General features: G+C 50.2%; 1 protein-coding gene across 1 annotated transcript in view; it reads left to right on the forward strand.

Moving 5' to 3' along the window:
- The first annotated feature begins 595 nt into the window (after positions 1-595).
- The window catches only part of LIMD1 (LIM domain containing 1), a 35,659-nt gene continuing 18,318 nt past the window's right edge, over positions 596-17,936 (forward strand). Inside the window, exons 1-2 of the mRNA XM_061996712.1 lie at positions 596-1,858; positions 12,461-12,562. Coding sequence (XP_061852696.1) covers positions 724-1,858; positions 12,461-12,562 — 1,237 coding nt within the window. The 5' untranslated portion in view covers positions 596-723. The remainder of the gene's footprint in view (positions 1,859-12,460; positions 12,563-17,936) is intronic.

Genomic DNA, 17,936 nt, shown 5'->3' on the forward strand with positions numbered 1-17,936 from the left:
AGAGATTTTTGTCGTCGTTTCTGACATGTTTTTGGTCACAGCCCAATTCGTGATTATTTAGAGGCACATTCTTTAACATCTGGCCCTACCGCCTGGAGGGGGGAAAAGCATTTAAACAAGCTCTAGGAACGCTGAGCACCTGCCTGGGCTTGTGGGACCAACCACACCAGTCGATTTACACGGCTGGTACCGGTTCTTTACACTTTCCTATCGGCGGCAGGCGAAACCCAGCATCGACACGGGGAGCGGGGGAGCGGAGGCGCGCTGAGGAGGCGGGGAGCGGGGGCTCGGAGGCGCGCTGAGGAGGCGGGGAGCGGGGGCTCGGAGGCGCGCTGAGGAGGCGGGGAGCGGGGGAGCGGAGGCGTGTTGAGGAGGCGGGGAGCGGGGGCTCGGAGGCGTGTTGAGGAGGCGGGGAGCGGGGGAGCGGAGGCGTGTTGAGGAGGCGGGGAGCGGAGGAGCGGAGGCGTGTTGAGGAGGCGGGGAGCGGGGGCTCGGAGGCGCGCTGAGGAGGCGGGGAGCGGAGGAGCGGAGGTGTGTTGAGGAGGCGGGGAGCGGGGGCGTTCGGCCCCTTGCCACGCCTCCGACCTCCCGCCCCCGCCGGGAACGGGCGCGGCGGGACGGAGCGGCCGCCGTGGCCGGCAGTGTCTGGAGCCCGGCGGGAAGCAGGAGGAAGAAGAAGAAGAAGGAGGAGACGGGGGTTCACCCCGCTAAAAGCCCGCCGGGATGGATAAGTACGACGATCTGGGTCTGGAAGCCAGCAAGTTCATCGAAGACCTTAACCTTTACGAAGCTTCCAAGGACGGTCTTTTTCGGGTGGACAAAGGTGCCGGTAACAATCCCGAGTTTGAAGAGACCAGGCGGGTCTTTGCCACTAAAATGGCCAAGATTCATCTGCAGCAACAGCAGCAGCAAGAAGAGATGCTGATGGCCGCCCTGAATGGAGGGGCCGCTTTCGGCTCCCCCCGGCCCGGCCCGGTGGGGCCGCGGGGTGCCAAACCGCCCCCGGCCGCCGGCGCCGAGGGGCCGCGCGCGAGGCCGCACGAGGGAGGGGAGCGCGGCTGCGGCGGGAGCGGGGCGCGAGCCGAGGCCCCGGGCAGCCAGGCCGGGCGCCGCGGCCGGGAAGCGGAGCCGGACAGGACCCCCAGAGCGGGCGCGGGGCACGGGGAGCAGCGGGCCGGCAGCCCCGGCGAGCCTCAGCCCTGCCGCGGCGGGCAGGAGAACGGCGGCGGGGGCCGAGACGCCATGGCAGCCGGGCAGAGGTCCTCCTCCTTCTCACACGCCCGGACCCCCCCGGCGCCCTCGGCGGGGACAGAGGACGGGGCTCCGGGGGCCCTGCCGCAGCACAGATCCTCCTCCTTCTCGGCCCCTTCGGCGCAGCCCCCGCGGGGCTTTTCGGGCCCCGCCGAGCCCTGCGGTCCCAGGGCCGGAGGGGACGGCAGCCAGCCGTGGTACCAGAACATCCCGCTGAACTTCTCCCCCGGCAACGCCTCCGCTGCCCCCGGCGCGGACTACCAGCACGTCCCTGCCTACCCCAGCGCGGCCGGGCACTTCGTGGCCCACGGTCAGAACCACCGGCCCAACGGCAGCGGCGCGGGCCAGGAGCCGGGCTCCTCGCGGCTGGCCTCGCGTGGGCTGGCGGCTTCAGAGGCTCCGCAGCCGCTGCTCCCCGAGAGCGCAAGCGGGCCGCGGGTCGATGCCGGGCACCCGGAAGGCTCCAGCACGGCCAAGGTGAAGCTGCCCTGCCAGACCCTCCATCCGCAGCCGGAGCAAGGGCCGTCGGCTGCTGAGCTGAAGCTGGAGGCACTCACCCAGCGCCTGGAGCAGGAGTTGGATGCTCGGCCCAAGGCAGATTACTTCGGTAAGGAGTGAAAAAGGGCTGTGGCAAAGTGTCACACGGCAGGGTTTGCACCTGCAGGGTAGAGTCTGCCCAGATCCCTGCCTGGTTATGCTTTTTTCACTTTTTTGCTGTCTAACTTTTGTTTATCACAAGGACATCTTTTGAAGCTCCCTTCGTTACTGGCAGAGAGGCACTTAACTTTTTCTGTGTGGGTGGGAAGGCAGAGGAGGGAGGCCTGTGTGTGCTGTGGGCACAGAGCTCGAGGAGGGCTTGGTGGTACCCCTCACAGAGGTGGACGTGCTTGCAGGATCTCTTGAGGAGGAGTTGCTTGGGGATGGGAAGGGTGGCGGTTTCCCAGACTTGCCAGGACTTCCCCCTGCCCCAGGTGCTGGTCCTCATCAGCTGCGAAAGGATCAGTGTATCCTGTAAATGGCAGAAAATAGGCACGTTCCTCCCAAAATCTCGGGTCTGCAAGTGGTCCAGACCACTTACATGTGAAGGTCTCCCAGAGAGAATATTAAGTGACCTGCTGCATTAAACTGATCTACTACCCCAGGATGGCAGAAGGTCAGGGGCAAATGCAGCATTTCCATCCCCTGCAGCACCACTTGGCAGTTTCATGGCAAGATAAGATGTGTCAGCTTTTGGAGAAGGAAACACAAAGTTGTTGGGAAGGCTCAGAAATCTGCAGTTAACGTAAGGAACGATGGAAACAGGTCTAGTGTACGGATTTCCCTCAGGATTTTGGGCCCACAGGCACAGAAGTAGAAACAGGGACAACTTAAACTCTTCAGCCTGGTGCAGGGGAAGGGTTTGCATCTTGGGCTGTGCAGATGCTGTTGCATAGGGTCAGGGAATCGTTTCAGCTGGAAGAGACCTTTAAGATCATCGAGTCCAGCGTTTGTCCTTGCCTTATCCTGTCTGCTGGGGTTGGTGGGTGGCTTGATGATGGTCTGTGTACACAGGAACAACCATGGGCTTTACATCAGGCTTCAGGGATGTAGCTGGAGGGACCACCGAGTTGCACAACAAAGTGTGTTTCTTGGCATTAGACAGCACTTGGCCGTGAAGGGCTGTGCTGGGATTGGTCATCTCAGTATCTGAGAAGTGGATTCAGCCCTGTGGCAGGGCAGCTGCTGTTTGATTCTGTCGCAGGGAAGTGATGTGTCAAGCTGCTGTAGTCGGAGCCTTTTGGCCTGGAAACATATTTTGGACCTTTTCCGTCCCGTGCGGGCAGCGCGTGGTTTGAGTGAGCTCTGGGAGCTTCATCTAGAGGGAGAGCTGAATGCAGTGACAGGGAGCTGATAACAAAGATGTGGTTGGGATGAGAGCCTCCTGGGAGGCTGTGCTCAAAAAATGGTACTGTTTTGCCAGAGGAAACACTCAGCTTCATTGAAGAAGTGTCAGGGGTGTCTTCAACAGACCCTGCTGCATGTGGCTTCTGCTCACAGTGCAAGTAAACCAGCTGGATGGCACAGTGTCCCAGCTGTGTGTGGGGATGGGGTGGGGAAGCAGAGGGACCCCGTTGGTAGCTATGTTGTTTTCACGTTTTTGACACACAAACAGGGGGTAGTGCCCAAGGCAGGCTCGTGTCCTGTGGGAAGTTTGAAGCAGGAGTCGTTCTGGCAGCATGGACAATCCTGCCAGTCAGGCAGCTGTTACTGGTGAGGGAGGAGAGATGCCTGATCCTCAGAGGGGTCTTCTGACATCCTACTGGCAGGAGGTTTTACACCAGGGTGTAGTGTCTGAGAACATAGGAAGGAGAAGAGGAGAGGGAAAAATGAAACAATGCAGCCACGGCAGAGGGAGAAATGAAGTTTTGTGGAGCCTCAGCTCTGTGGGGGAAGGCCCAGCAGATCTGCTTTGTGGAGGGCCAAGGAGCAGGAAGGGGCAAGTACTGAGGTATTTTTATTGCAGGCCTCCTCCCTCTTTCTTTCTCACTTTTATTTTCATTTTTTCATGTTTACCTGGCTTCCTTCGAAGGAGTAAATGACACAGCTGGTCTTCTGAACCCATCTTTGCTATGCCCTCCCCTCAAGCTAGCAAACTTTAAGATGGAAAATAGATAATTATATGCAATAGTGATGAAAAGGATCAACAGTTCATTTTGTTGCAGACTTTTCCCCAGTGAAGGGAAGTCTAATGCAGCAGCTTTGCAGTACATTGGAGCCAGGAAATGAAACCAGGACAGAAGTGTGAATGACCAAAGTGTTATATCTAACATGCTTTCAGCTCTCCTAATTCTGAATGCTGCATTTGTAACGAGGGGATTTTGGTTTTTTAAAACAGCCTGTCTTGTTAAGACTTGTTGAGACAACAAAGTGCTGCCCCATTCTCTTGACAAACACCTTTTTAATACTTTTAAGTGTTGACAAGGTCCTCCCTCAGCCTTCTCCAGGCTAAACAGCCCCAGGTCCCACAGCCTTTCCTAGTGAGATAGATGCTGCAGTCCCTTGATCACTTTGATAGCCCTGCACTGGACTCTCTAATTTCGTAGTGTCCCTTGAGCTGAGGAGCCCAGAACAATTTATCATGAACAATTAATTCTGACTGCAGTGAAGAAGCTGTTTTTTCCCCTTCATTGTGTGAAAATTGATGTTTGAAGGCTTAGGAAAGGAGAAGCTAGAGACTGACACAGGTAGGATGCTCTGCTGAGGAGTAACAGTCTGGTTATCTGTCAGCACCAGTTTGCTGTACAAAATATTTTTGACTGCTCAGGCTGTGTGTAATAAATGAAAGAAGCCAACAAAGGCAAGAATTTTCTTTGCTTTTTAGTTGTTTTTATTGATAGTGGCCTATGTGTGAGCAGCATGAGCTGCACGTGTCTGCAGAGGAATTTGGGTCCTCCAGGAGAAGCGCTGACTTGATTTATGTGGGCTGTTGAGGAGGATGTAGAGAGTCTCAGGTACCGTCCAGGTCTTAAGCTCAGGGAAGGCAATCCTGAAATTGCTCCCTGGGAGAGAGATACTAACTCCCTTACAGCACAGACCAGTGTCCCTGGAAGCCAACTTAGGTTGCATTCAGGTTTTTGGTGTACTGTTTCCAGGGAACATCCAGAAGTGAGGTGCCTGAATCCCACTGATTTTTCTGTGGTGTTCCTTTGGATGCACCAGCCTTCATTCCCACTTGGCAAACGGGAAGATGAGTTAAATCATGAATGAGGGAGTTGTAACTCTTCCTCTAGCAGCACCCAGTGCAATGCACATGTTTTGGGTTTGGTGAGGTGGCACCATCCTGAGGACTGGTGCAAGATGAGTTTTTAGTTGAGAGCTGGGCAAGTGGACAACTAAACTGAGCATCTGCCTGCGCTGCCTGGAAGTGACTTGGTAGGGAAAAGTCCTGGCAGGGTCTGCAGAGAGGTTTTGTTTTGGCAGAGCCTGTGGTACCATGCCGTTCCTAGGTCCGCAGGCACGGGTGGGTGCTTTTAGAGGTGAAACATGATGTTTTTACCAGTGCTTATTTCATATAGCTAGATGGAAATCTCTCTGAGGAAGGCTATCTGCACCCTTACCAAGAGCTTTTGTTTAAAAACAGTTTTCAATGAATGGTTTTCTTGTTATAAATATCTGTTAGATGTTGAGTTCTGCCTTCCATATTATTTAGAATGGAGCTGATAAGCTGCAGGTGTTTTAGGAGGGCCTCAGGCATCTTGTTTTGTGGTGAAATACCAGGATGATTTCCAGCAGTCAGGCAGAGAAGATCTTACAGCAAAGTCTCCAGGTTTCTTTTCCCCTTGGCAGAGGCAGCGCTGGAGCCCAGGTACTGAACCCTGTGGAGACCTGGAGCCCTAGAACCTTTGAATGGATGTGATCAGCTCGAGGGCCAGCAGTGCTTTTTCAGAGTCTTGTGCATAGTGAAGTTAGTGTTTTAGCACTGCCAAAGCCACAGTTGGTTTAAGGCTGTACATGACCTTACCAAACTCTGATGATGATAGTGTGCCAGGATGCTTTAGTGGCAACAAGGGTAATATCAGGGGTGCCAAGGGGGAGAATTTGTGGTTAAAACTAGAGTTCTTTGGAATTTGTTTTGCATGTAGGTGATAACAGCGCTGTTTCTACTGGGAATAAACAGAAGCATCCCTTGCTGCCTGCTCCTGGGGGAACACTGTGGCTGGAAGGAGATGCATGCCCATAGTGGAGAGGAGGTGTAGGCAAGGCAAGGGAGATCCTCATGGAACAAGGCAAGCTGGAAGGATCACGGCATGTGGGCTTGTGGGTGTGTGTGGATTGCAAAGCTTATCTCACTGCAAGGAACCAAGCAAATGAGTATTTGCGTGGGATATTGCTCTTCAAGATTACAGCAGCATGCAGCTTCTCCTCCCTTCCTCTGGGGTGCTCAGCTGGGTTTGCAAGCCAAAGGGAACTCTCCCAAAAGGAAAGAAAAAGGAAAGAGGCAGAGGAGCAATAGGTCTTTCAGCCAGGATTCTGTGGGAGTGGGGGCTGAAATGAATAAGGAGCCTCCTTCACGTGGCACTGAAGTTAACATAGTTTCTGACATTGCTGTAGGGTACTTAAAGTGTCACTGACGTAAGTTTGATGGCAATTCTGTGTCTACAACAAAGTTCGAGGTCAAGAAGGTGGCATGCAAAGATAGTACAGCAAAACTGCATTTACCACCTCTATGGTTCAGGGAGTACTTGTTACAGCCTTGAGTGACAACCCAGTCACGCAGTGGTGAACAGGACCGAGTTGCCAGGTTTTCCAGGCACTCCATCTCACGTGGGCCTTCAAACCTTCTTGAAATCAACTCTCCTAGAGAGCTGTAAGACTCTCCTAGAGACTCTTGTGCTCACAAGAGTGATTGCACGGTAGTGGCTAAGTGCATGGCAAGGCACACAGTGTGCCTGATTTAGAGTTTGATGTAGAAATGACTTGGTTAAGGTGAAGAGGTCGAAGAGGTGCTGGAAGAGTTCTGAAGTAAAACCTGCTATAAGGAGAGGGCAAAAACCTGTTGTGTGTGGTGGGGAAAAGCCAAGCTGCTTGTGGAAATGTGCCTTGTGGAAGGGGTAGGACTGATGTACTCTCCTGGGTGCTGTTTCTGGATTAGTCACGTGCACAGGCCCACACCACCAGAATCATCTTGCTACTGCAGGATACTGCATTGCTCTTATCTGGGACTGGATTGACACAGCAAGGAAAGCAGCACACAGTCACATTTGGCCCTCCAAAATTAAGCCATGGTCTTAGCAGACCCAACCAGGGGCATGCATAGGAAAGCTTGGTATCCTGGATGCTGCTGAGGAGGGGGATGCTGCTGAAAAGGAGAAGGATACTGCTGGGAAAACCCACCACCGTGTTGTGGGTTCGTAGTTAGATGTTGTCTGGTATGTGGAAATAAATCATAGCACCCAGCCCCAGAAAATGCTGCTGTTCAGCACAGTTTACATTGAGATTTTAGTGAGGGATCCTATGAATGTTACAAATACATAAAGGGCAGGTGTGAGGAGGATGGAGCTAGGCTCTCTCAGTGATGGCGAATGATAGGACAAGGGGCAACGGGGACAAGCTGGAAAAGAAACACAAGGAAGAGTTTCTTCACTGTTGAGGTGAGGGAGCACTGGAAGGGACTGCCCAGATGGGTTGTGGAGTCTCCTGCTCTGGGGACATTTCAAATACACCTGGACGAGTTCCTGTGTGACCTGCTCTAGGTGGTCCTGCTCTGGCAGGGGGGTTGCACTGGATGAGCTTTCGAGGTCCCTTCCAGCCCTTGAGATTCTGTGATTCTGTGAGTGGGATGTAGTAAATAACTGAACTCCTTCAGGTGAGTGTGAAATAGCATCACTTGGAGGAAAAAATGTCTCTAAAGGCTTTCAGTCCAGTGGCAAAGAGAAGTGCACTTGTTGAACTTTGAGGGTGGGACTGACATTTCAGGCTGAGCACTGAGTTCACTTTTGACAACCCTTGACAAAAAGTTCCATTTAAACATAAGAAAAAATATTTCACTGCTCAGGTGAGGGAGCCCTGGCACAGGCTGCCCAGAGGGGTTGTGGAGGCTCCTTCCTTGGAGGTCTTGAATACCCACCTCGACACGTTTCTATGCAACCTGATCTAGGTGACCCTGCCTCTGCAGAGGGATTGGACTGGATGATCTCTAAAGGTCCCCTACCATTCTGTGACCTGTCTGCTGTTGTGAAGCAAGGCTGTTCCCAGGGGCTGCCTTCTCCTTCTGGCTTGCAGTGCTGAGCAGGAGTATGATGGGTGCTGGGAAGTGGCCTACGGGGCATGTTTTGGGTCCCAGCTCTGCCCCAAAGCTCCCTTTGTTCAGGCTCTCAGCTGCAGCGCGGGTGGTTGCTTGCCGCATGATGCAAAAGGGAACAGAGATTTCTTTGTTGGCCGGGGCCTGGCTGCTCTGCCGGCAGAAATTGAGCCGAAATCAGCAAGTTTTACCCCTTTCCCTTTCCCAATGCGGCTGCCATTCTGCCAGTGTGCTGGAGCGTGAGCCAACCGGCGCTGCTGACCAGTGTCAGTGGCACGTGGGGCAGGACTGCTGCTGCTGACATATCAGCTCCCCGCCCTGGCTAGCAGAAAGCACGCTCAGCGCTGTTTGGGGAAGCAACCGTCAGCTGAGCTGGCGTGGAGCAGGGCACAGGGCCCCTTCTGTGGTGGGATGAGGTTGGATGTGGCTTGTGCTGAGCTTTCTTCCATCAGGCTGGCTTCAGACACGTGCTGCCACACATGAGCTGAGCAACTGGCCACCGCCAGCAACAGGCATTGCTTTTTTTCTTGCATAGCCTAAGGCAAAAGAACTGGACTCAAGTTTAGATTGGAGATCAGGAAGAACTTTTTGCCTGAGAGGATTGTCAGCCCCAGTTCCAGGCTGCCCAGGGAGGTGGTGGAGACCCCATCCCTGGAGTTGTTGCAAAGCCATGGAGCTGAGGTGCTGAGGGACATGGGTTAGTGCTGGGCTTGGCAGGATGAGGTGAGGGGCTGGACTCAATGGTCTTAAATGTCTTTTCCATCTGAAATGATAGTCCATAGAAATCACCTTTTTTGTTCTTAAGGCCAGGTGTGCCGAGAGTCAGAGATGAAAGCTCAAGGATGTTGCTGGAAATACTTCCAAAATATTATATTTGGAAGAAGCAAAAGCTTATTTCTAGAATAATTGCTACTGAGTTGGAAATGGCTTTCAAGCCATTAGCAGATACAAGGAAAACCATAAACTATCTAGAGATTTGCCATAATGCCATTTTTCAATTGTCAGCCTTGCCACAGGACATCTATAAATATTTATAGCAGGGCTGGTTATTACACAGTTGGGGAATTTAGCACATTACAGTTTTTACAGACAATGTTGTCAATATATTTTTAAAGCCCTTTCATTCTGTGACTTTATTTTCCATGTTTTAGGGGCCTAAATGTTTGAAGAAGAGGATAGAAAGGTTAAACAGAGGATGAAATGGAACATGTACTGAAAGCAAGTAGGAAGGGTGGTGGGGGCAGTCAAAGGGTGGGAGATGGAGGAAGGTTTGAGTATGGATGGGAGAGCCTGTGACAGACCATCATCTGTCACAGAATCTTAAGGGTTGGAAAGGACCTCGAAAGATCATCCAGTCCAACTCCCCTGCCAGAGCAGGACCAGCTAGAGTAGGTCACACAAGAACTTGTCCAGGTGGGTTTTGAAGGAAACCACAGAGGCAGTGCCAATGCTCTGAGCCTTAAACGGGATAGACAGGAGACAGCAGAGGCAGTTTCTGCCCTCCATGGGATTTGTGTTAGGGTATTTTATAGTGGCTTTCAATGCCTGACAGCATCTTTACCATGTGTTGCATTCAGCTGCTGTGCTTTCTGCCTCCTGCTTCTTTTGGCTGCTTGTCCATACTCGGTGTCACCCAGCTGCTTTCTAGAAAGGAGCACGCCGGTGATATTTTCTGGAGCAGCCACGCGTTGGCACGGAGAGGGAAAACGCAGCACATTAGTTCTGTGACAATCCTGGTGAATGTTGTGCAAAGAAGGTTTCCAGCAGCCAGATGGACAGGTTTTCTGCCCACAAAACTCTCTGCTTGGCATTGCTGTGGTGGGAGGGGGTTTTGTGAGGTAGCCTTTAGCTCTGGTGTCAGGATGGCACAGCATCTGAGGCTGCTGCTGCACGTGTGCATTCCTGAGAGAACATATCCCTTTGAAAAGCCACATTTTCTTATCTTTGCCTTGTTTTATTTTTTCAGGGTATTTTGAGTTTTTTGTAATGCCTGCATGATTTATCTTCTGCTTTCTTAAAACGTTTCTTTCAATAAATGAGATAAATCTGCTTGGTTCGGGAAGGACCAGCAAGTTTTGCTGACTTGGTGCCAGCCTGTGTGCTGGGGTGGGCCTGCAGCCAAGCTAGCATTTCAGTTCAGGTCAGATTTGGACAAAGCAGCGTAACTAATTATTCTGTGCAGCGTTCTCTCCAGGTTTGTGTCAGTTTGGGCTCTGGCTCTGAGTGCAGCGAGGCTTAGGGGACAGCTTTCAGCGTGCTGATTGAATGCACGCAGGCAGCTGCAGCCCAGAGAGCCAGGTCTGCTCTGGGAAAGTGAAGTATCTGCTTTTCAGCAACCCTGTGTGTGCTACTGCAAAGGGCCTCTGAGCTTTTTTATCCCTGTAGTCTGAGAACTGATGGCTGCAGCTATCAGCTGCGAGAGGAAATTGTTAAGCACCCTTGGGAGTGCCAGCGTGGTGCTGCCGGAGCTGGGAGTTACTTTTCAGCGCTGTCGTAAGCACTGCTGGGTTTTCTTCCTAACTCTCTCCAGACCTTTCCAATTACTCTGGAGCTTGCAGCGCCCTGAGAAAATGGGATAAAAAGTGAAGTTTTGTTAACCATAGTATGACTAAGGACCTCCAGCAAAATAATGCTGTCTTTCTTTTAGGGCCAGTAGGAATGAGAAGTGACCAAGAGTCCCTGCCCCAGGGAGTTTAAGAGCAGGGGTGAATGGGTGGAAGGAGAGACCTGGAGGCAAAGTCACATCCATAGGGTTGTTGAGGACCAAAGACAGAAGAATGTCTTCTGTTTGTCCTTCACACTGCCTGTTTTGGGTAGATCCCTGTTTATTTGCTTAAACACAGATTAAGAGTGATGCAGCTTTAAAACCTTTCTGTTGCAATCATAGGGTATTGCCTGAAGTAAGCAAACTGACTTGATGTCTCATTTTCCTTGGACAAATACTTTCTCTGCCCAGCCACTAATAGCAGTTTTGGGTGGCTTTGCTGGGTTTCTCACTGTGAAATGGAGAGAGCAGGTCCTGCTAGCAGATGCTGTCAAGGGCATGAAACTTAGTTGTCACTTCTTACTCTGTCACCAAAATAGTTTTACATGGAAACATGGTGAGATTTGAGAGGCTCTACGTGAACACACAACACCTTTTGTGAACTTGCAGTGCTGAAGTCTTCTCCCTGTGGTCCCTCTCATCATCCCTCATATCTGCCCCGTTGCTGTCACTCCCAGCCCAGATCAGGTGGGTCTGTGCCTCAAGGGTCCCAGAGGCTTTCTTCTCATGAGGTGGAAACCCTCACCCTACACTCTGCCCAGCGCCAGGGTGAGTGCTAGTGGAAATGTGTTTGGTTTTGCTGGCAAGAGACTGAGCTGAACATCTGAGCATGGTCCTCTTCTCCTTCCTCTGGAGCTCCAGAGCTGACCCTTGTCTTTAGGTGGCAAGAAAGCCCATAGATGTGAGGCAGGTTGGAATTGCACTTGGGACAGCTTATAGCCAAAGGTTGTATTCTTCCTCTTGCTCTCCTTTGCCCCACAGGCCCCATGGGAGTCGGGCCCCTTGCTTGCTGATACCAGCAGATATCCTTGCCTTAAAAACTGACTTCTTTCTTGCCTTGTCCTGCAAGAGGAACACGTGGGCAGGCTACGTGGTCTATAGGTAGTGGCTGTGTTGGGTTTCTGTTCAGATGTGACTGACAGAGGGTGGAGAGGTAGGTGTCAGGTAGTCCAGCTCTGGTTTGGTGGGAAATCCTTAGGACCTTCAGCAAACACAACAGGGGTCTGAAATGGATGAAGATTTAAAGGGGCTAGGGGAAGAGGTGTATTTCCCTTACAGAATCACAGAATCTTAAGGGCTGGAATGGAGTTCAAAAGATCATCCAGTGCAACCCCCCTGCCAGAGCAGGACCACCTAGAGTAGGTCACACAGGAACTCGTCCAGGTGGGTTTGGAATATCTCCAGAGAAGGAGACTCCACAGACCATCTGGCAGCCCCTTCCAGTGCTCCCTCACCTGAACAGTGAAGGTTGCAACCAACCAACAAGCTTATTTGATGTAGTAAGTGGCAGAAACGATAGGTCTGTGGACAGCCTTGAGCACCACATAAGACCTCCCAGGCTTTTGGGAGGGTCCTTAAGTGGTTTTAATTATATATGAAGGTTTTGGGGAAGGATGGGAGAAGGAAGGAGATGTTGCTGTAGCCAGACAGGGCTGTTCTTGTGCAGTTTACTTTTTTGCAAACGGCTTTCACCTTGGAGGTTCGATGACTTTTGTGACCACTGTTAACAGCCTCTCTCAGGGTGAGTGATGCCATTGTTACCTACATCTTGTGGCTTGAATGGTTCTAAGCTGGTGAGTTGCAGATGTGATCACCCAGACAGTGACCCCAGCCTCCCCACCTTCTGGTCCTGCTTCTGACCTCTCGTCTCCTCTCTCTTCCAGGCACCTGTGTGAAGTGCAGCAAGGGGGTGTACGGAGCAAACCAGGCTTGCCAGGCCATGGGCAACCTCTACCATGACGGCTGCTTCACCTGTGGAGCCTGCAGTGAGTACCCTTCCCTGGCCTGCTGCTCATGCCACCAGTGCAGGGCCCTGGGGTGGCAAACTCTTGGGCTATAGCATTTTTCTGGTGTAAAGGGGCAAAAAAAGGAGGTGTTCACTGAATTATCTGCCAGCTAGAGTCTGCCACAGCTCTATGTCATGGTGGTGGTGGTGGTTGCTGTTTGTTTTTTAATGGATTCTTGCAAGGTCCCTGTACTTGGGCCACAACAACCCCAGGAAATGCTACAGGCTTGGGGCAGAGTGTCTGGAGAACTGCCTGGCAGAAAAGGACCTGGGAGGTGTTGGTTTGCAGCAGCTGAACATGAGCCAGCAGTGTGCCCAGGTGGTCAAGAAGGCAAATGGCATCCTGGCTTGTATCAGGAACAGTGTGGCCTGCAGGACCAAGGAAGTGATTATGCTGCTGTACTTGGCACTGGTGAGGCTGTACCTCAAATACTGTGTTCAGTTCTGTGTCCCTCACTACAAGAGAGACACCAAGGTCCTGGAGCATGTCCAGAGATGGGCAACAAAGCTTGGAAGGATCTGGAGAACAAGTCTGATGAAGAGTGGCTGGGAGAACTGGGGGTGTTCAGTCTGGACAAGAGGAGGCTGAGGGGAGATAACTCTCTACAGCTGCCCAAAAGGAGGCTGTAGTGAAGTGGGAGATGATCTCTTCTCCCAAGCAACAAGTGATAGGACAAGAGGCCTCAAGTTGCACCGGAGGAGTTTAGACTGGAGATTAGGAAGAACTTTTTCACTGAGGGGGTTGTCAGCCCCTGTCCCAGGCTGCCCAGGGAGGTGGTGGAGTCCCCATCCCTGGAGCTATTGCAAAGCTGTGGAGCTGAGGTGCTGAGGGACACGGTATAGTGGTGAGCTTGGTACAATCAGGTTAGTGGTTGGACTCCATGATCTTACAGATCTTTTCCAACTAAACAGTTTTATGATTCAATGAGTCTAAGGTATGTAGACTGCCTTCTGGTATGGGTGACAGTTGTTTTCATTCCCCTGCCTCTCAGTTACATTTTCTTACTCAGCAGAGTATTTTTGCAAAGTGGCAGTGAATGTGCCTTAGCTAGCATGTCGAGGTGTTTTTTATCTGTCACATCAGACTCTGCAGCCATTCTGTCCTTTCAGTGTGTGGGCCCCAGGGAGAGCCCCCTGGTCAGCACGGTGCTGAGGGCACAAGCAGTGTGTGACACCAGCAGCGGGCTCTTGGTGACAGACACACCTTTGCAGATGGAGCTGCTGAGCGGTTCATCTGGTGACGGTGTTTGCACTGCATGCATTACTCTTACTCATTCAAATCATTCTGCCCTTCTGAGGGACCTCTGGTCTAAGTGAGAATGACCCAGGTTACACATCTTACTTGCTCTTTCTCCAGGGAAGTGGAGCCATGCCATGAGACGAGGGGCATGTCTCTGGTAGCTTGCTGTCTGAGTATGGCAGAGAGGGAGCTGGTTATTGTGCCTGAGGTATCAGGCTGGAAGCAGTGATGATGAGCCAGGTGAAATCTGCTCATGAAGCAGAGTAAATAGTTCAGCTGGCCCCACTGAGCTCTGTGCCACTTCAGACCCACATCTGAAGCTCACTGGAGTGTACAGCATGCTGCACTGGGATCCTCCTAAGCAGCTTTTTGAGGTCTGTGATGGAGCTGGGGTGAGGAACAGGCCGCTTGGTTTTAAATCGTGCCTGTGTTTGTAAGACTGTGGTTTTTCTAGTTTGTTATGTTTAACTTTAAGGCTATAAGCATATTTTTAGAAATGTAGCTGTGTATGTGGTGGCAGTAAAAAATAATCATCCTTCTGGTGCTTTTGTATATATGAGTTTTGGTTTTCCCAGATGAGTCCTTGGGTTTTTCTCCTGTGTTGTATTTAGAGTTGTAAACTCATCAGGATTGCATGTGTTTTATTTGGAGCTGTAAAGTGGGAATAAATATAGAAAGATGTGTATGCTTTTAATAATAGCAGGACCTTGAACTCTGCTCATTTCCCTGCTATCCAACACCAGCTGCCTTGCCTCACCTATGTTTTCAGTAGAGCACTTCACAGTCATCTGACCAGAGGCAGGAAAACTGCAAAGAAAAAGTGGTGTTTGCACATAATGGCAGTCTCCTAAAGGCTGAGGAGTCAGCAGCTCACTCTTTTGTCCTTATTCTCTCATATAAATTGCTTGAAAATCTTCTCCCATAGGGAAGATTCCTGGCTGCAGCCAGGGCTTTGCTTCAGGGACCTCTTGCCCCCTCCATAGGCGGGTGGCCTCCAAACTGCCTTTGTACACAAAGCTCCTGTTAAAAATAATCCAGCAGCAGGTTTGAGCTATCTGAAATTTCCAGAATTGGTTAAAAAATAGCTTAATCCCATTTCTAGTGAGGTGGATTGGTAAGGGCTGAAAGAACAGCTATTTGATGCTTATTCTAAAAGGCAATCCTTTCCAAAGGTTTCCACTGCGAGACAAAAAGATGTGGGTGTCAGGGGAGACTTGGGAAGGTGCAGAGAAGCTAGGCTTAGCAAAATGAAGCCCTTTTTCTCCATTACCTAAGGTAACTAAGCAGTATACTGAGGAGATGTGCTGGGGAAAAGAGTTTCAAATGTTAGGTATAGAAAAAAGGCTAGTGAAAATTATAAGGGAAAAGAAAAAGATATGTGGGAAGCAATAGTAGTAATCTCTGAACAGAAAATAGCATATTTCCATACGAGATAGAAAAGGGGAATGCAAGCCACGGGAGCAGAAGCAAGAGCCTAATTTGGCTTGTTTCATGAAGGACAGTAAGTCAAAGCTGAAGCCCTTCCTGTTGGGGCAGCGGCTGTGCAAAGATGGAAGCTGGTCTCAACGGTGAGTGGCCCGATGGAGAGGAGGGAGTGCGATGGTGTGGGATTCCCAGCGCACAAAGGAGGAAGGCCCTCACAGTCGTGGTGTTTCCCTGGCGTGCAGGAACCTCTGCAAGTGGCAGAGCTGAGCAGAAACCCACACAGAGTGTGATTTCCGCCGCTGGCTCCGCGGTGTGCGGGGCCTTCGTGGGCCTGGTGCTTGTGCTCGTAAAGGCATAGCTGGGCTGACTTCCTGATTCATCAGGCTCCTTTGTCTTGCAGCTGCTTAACTGATGCCTGAGGTGATACATGCTGTCCTGCAGAAGCAAATGTACCAGAGGGGAATCCCCCCTTTCACAGACTGAGGTCATTCCCCAGTCCCCCCACACATCAGCTGCTGTGGGGATGAAGGCCACACGAGGCTGTCGTTTGCCCAGAGAGAGCACGTGCCTCTCTGCAGGCTTTCTGTTATCTAAGTCACTGCAGTGAATATGATGAGGCTGTTTTATCCACCAGCAAAATAAATATTTGTCCGGATGGTCTTGTCTGCCTGACTGCAAAGCACATCTTGAGCAGCCTGTGTGGAAACTCTGGTTTTCAGCTGAAACCTAAGTAGTGCTTTTAAGGTCAAGTGGAGTTCATCTTGGACACCATCCAGTACAAACTTGTCTTTGTGAAGTCAAGGTTGCTCAAGATTTCGACCCTAAATTTTTTTTGCTCTGGTGGAACACCGAATAACTCCACTCCAATAAATAAAATATACACAATTACCTATTAAGGTAAAGCATAGTGTCCTCCTGATATTTATATCTGCTGTCCTGCTGTTTTCAGTTTAGTGAGGATTTCTAATTTTGCTCATAGTTGGCTTTGTGTCCCAAGCATGCATCAGTTTCCCAGACACAGAAAACTGAGTGGGTCTAAGGAAGGGGAGCAGAGGTGGGGGGGGGATGATACCTCATAGTGCCAAATTTCCTACACCCTCTGTTTCCTGATAGACATATATTGAGAGATAAATGATAGAGCGATTCTGTTGAGCAGAGCTACGCATATGTTACAGGGTTCAGTTGTCAGGGAAAAGAAATAATGTTCTGTTTTATCTGAGCCGCTGGCATGTAATGCAGAAAATTTGGCTTAGAGGTCAAACCAACAGATTTAGAATGATTACTTTGGCATAAAGGTCTCATTTATCTTCTTGTTTGTTACAGGGCAGAGACACAAACAAGGCAGCTTTTTTTTTTGCAGAGGGAGAGAGGAGAAAAAAAACCACTTTGGTCTCTTTCTGCAGGATTAGTAATAAATTATATTTGCTTTACAGGAGGGCCATGAAAGTAGGTTAAAAAAAAATAGTCCTCAACTCATACAGCTATTTCCTGCAAGCTCAAGGTGTCTGTTTCCGCCTTGGGGTTTTCATTTCAGTTTGTGGACAAACAGTTGTAGTTATCAAATGGTTTATTACACATTAACTATTTAAGTCACTAGTTAATACCTCCTTCAAACCACAAAAGGTGTTGGAATACTTATTGTTTAGGTAATAAGGAGACCTTATAAGTGGTATAGATTGAACTAGACAGTATCACTCTAACCCACTGTGGTGTTTTAGTGTGCTCACTAGGATTCGACCAGGCTTATATCTATCTGACTGCCACAGGTTGCCTGGAAAACAGACCTTTTCAGCTCTGCTAGCAACATAAGTTAAAGCAGAAAGGTCTTACACTTGAGCCATTTGGCCCTCAGAGGAAATCTGAGAGCTAAAAAAGTGCAATGGAAGCGTCAGAGATGACTGTGAAGGAAATCAGTAGGCGAGGAAGGAAGTCAGAAAGAAAGAATCGATTGCAAGGTGGTTGGAAGGAGGGTTTGATGTCGAAACTACAGCAGAAAAGCCAAAACCAGGACCAGATTTTGGCCTCTCACTGCAAAGAGGTGGAAACCTTGCATGTTTGCCATGTTACAGAATTTGACCTTTGGCATGCCAACATTACTGCATTACTTTCTTTTTCTTTCTTCTTTTTTTTTCCTGTAAGCTCAGATTAATGTTGATATCTGTGTAAAGGTAACAGGCTGCTTTTCCAGTGGCAGAGTTTGATACCACATGAGCTGGCTCTCACCACCCTCTGGGTAATACATACATACATACATACATATATATATATATATATATATACACACACACACACACACATATACATATATATACACACACACACATATATATATATATATATACACATTTCACTTAATATTTCACAATGCAATTGTATTTTGAGGTATCAAGGGTCATTTATTAAAGGAGGCAGATAAGCTATTGACATAGTATTCCCTGCAAGCATAGCCCTCTGCTTGGCCTAATTCATCTTCCTGCAGTGATTATAAAGCATGGATGGCTATTAGAGCAATGCAGCTCTTGTATGTTGAATAAGCATGTCCTGTGTTGGTATGTAACCCTTGGAACAACAAGGCCATGCCTTTATTGGCGCTGCTAAGTAACTATACAAGCAGAAAGTCGCCTTTTCCTGCAAGCACAACTTGATCCCAAACAGCAGGACAGCCAGACTTGCCAAGTGAATTTCCCTG

Source organism: Colius striatus, chromosome 5 (genome assembly GCF_028858725.1).
Source record: "Colius striatus isolate bColStr4 chromosome 5, bColStr4.1.hap1, whole genome shotgun sequence".
NCBI lineage: Eukaryota > Metazoa > Chordata > Aves > Coliiformes > Coliidae > Colius > Colius striatus.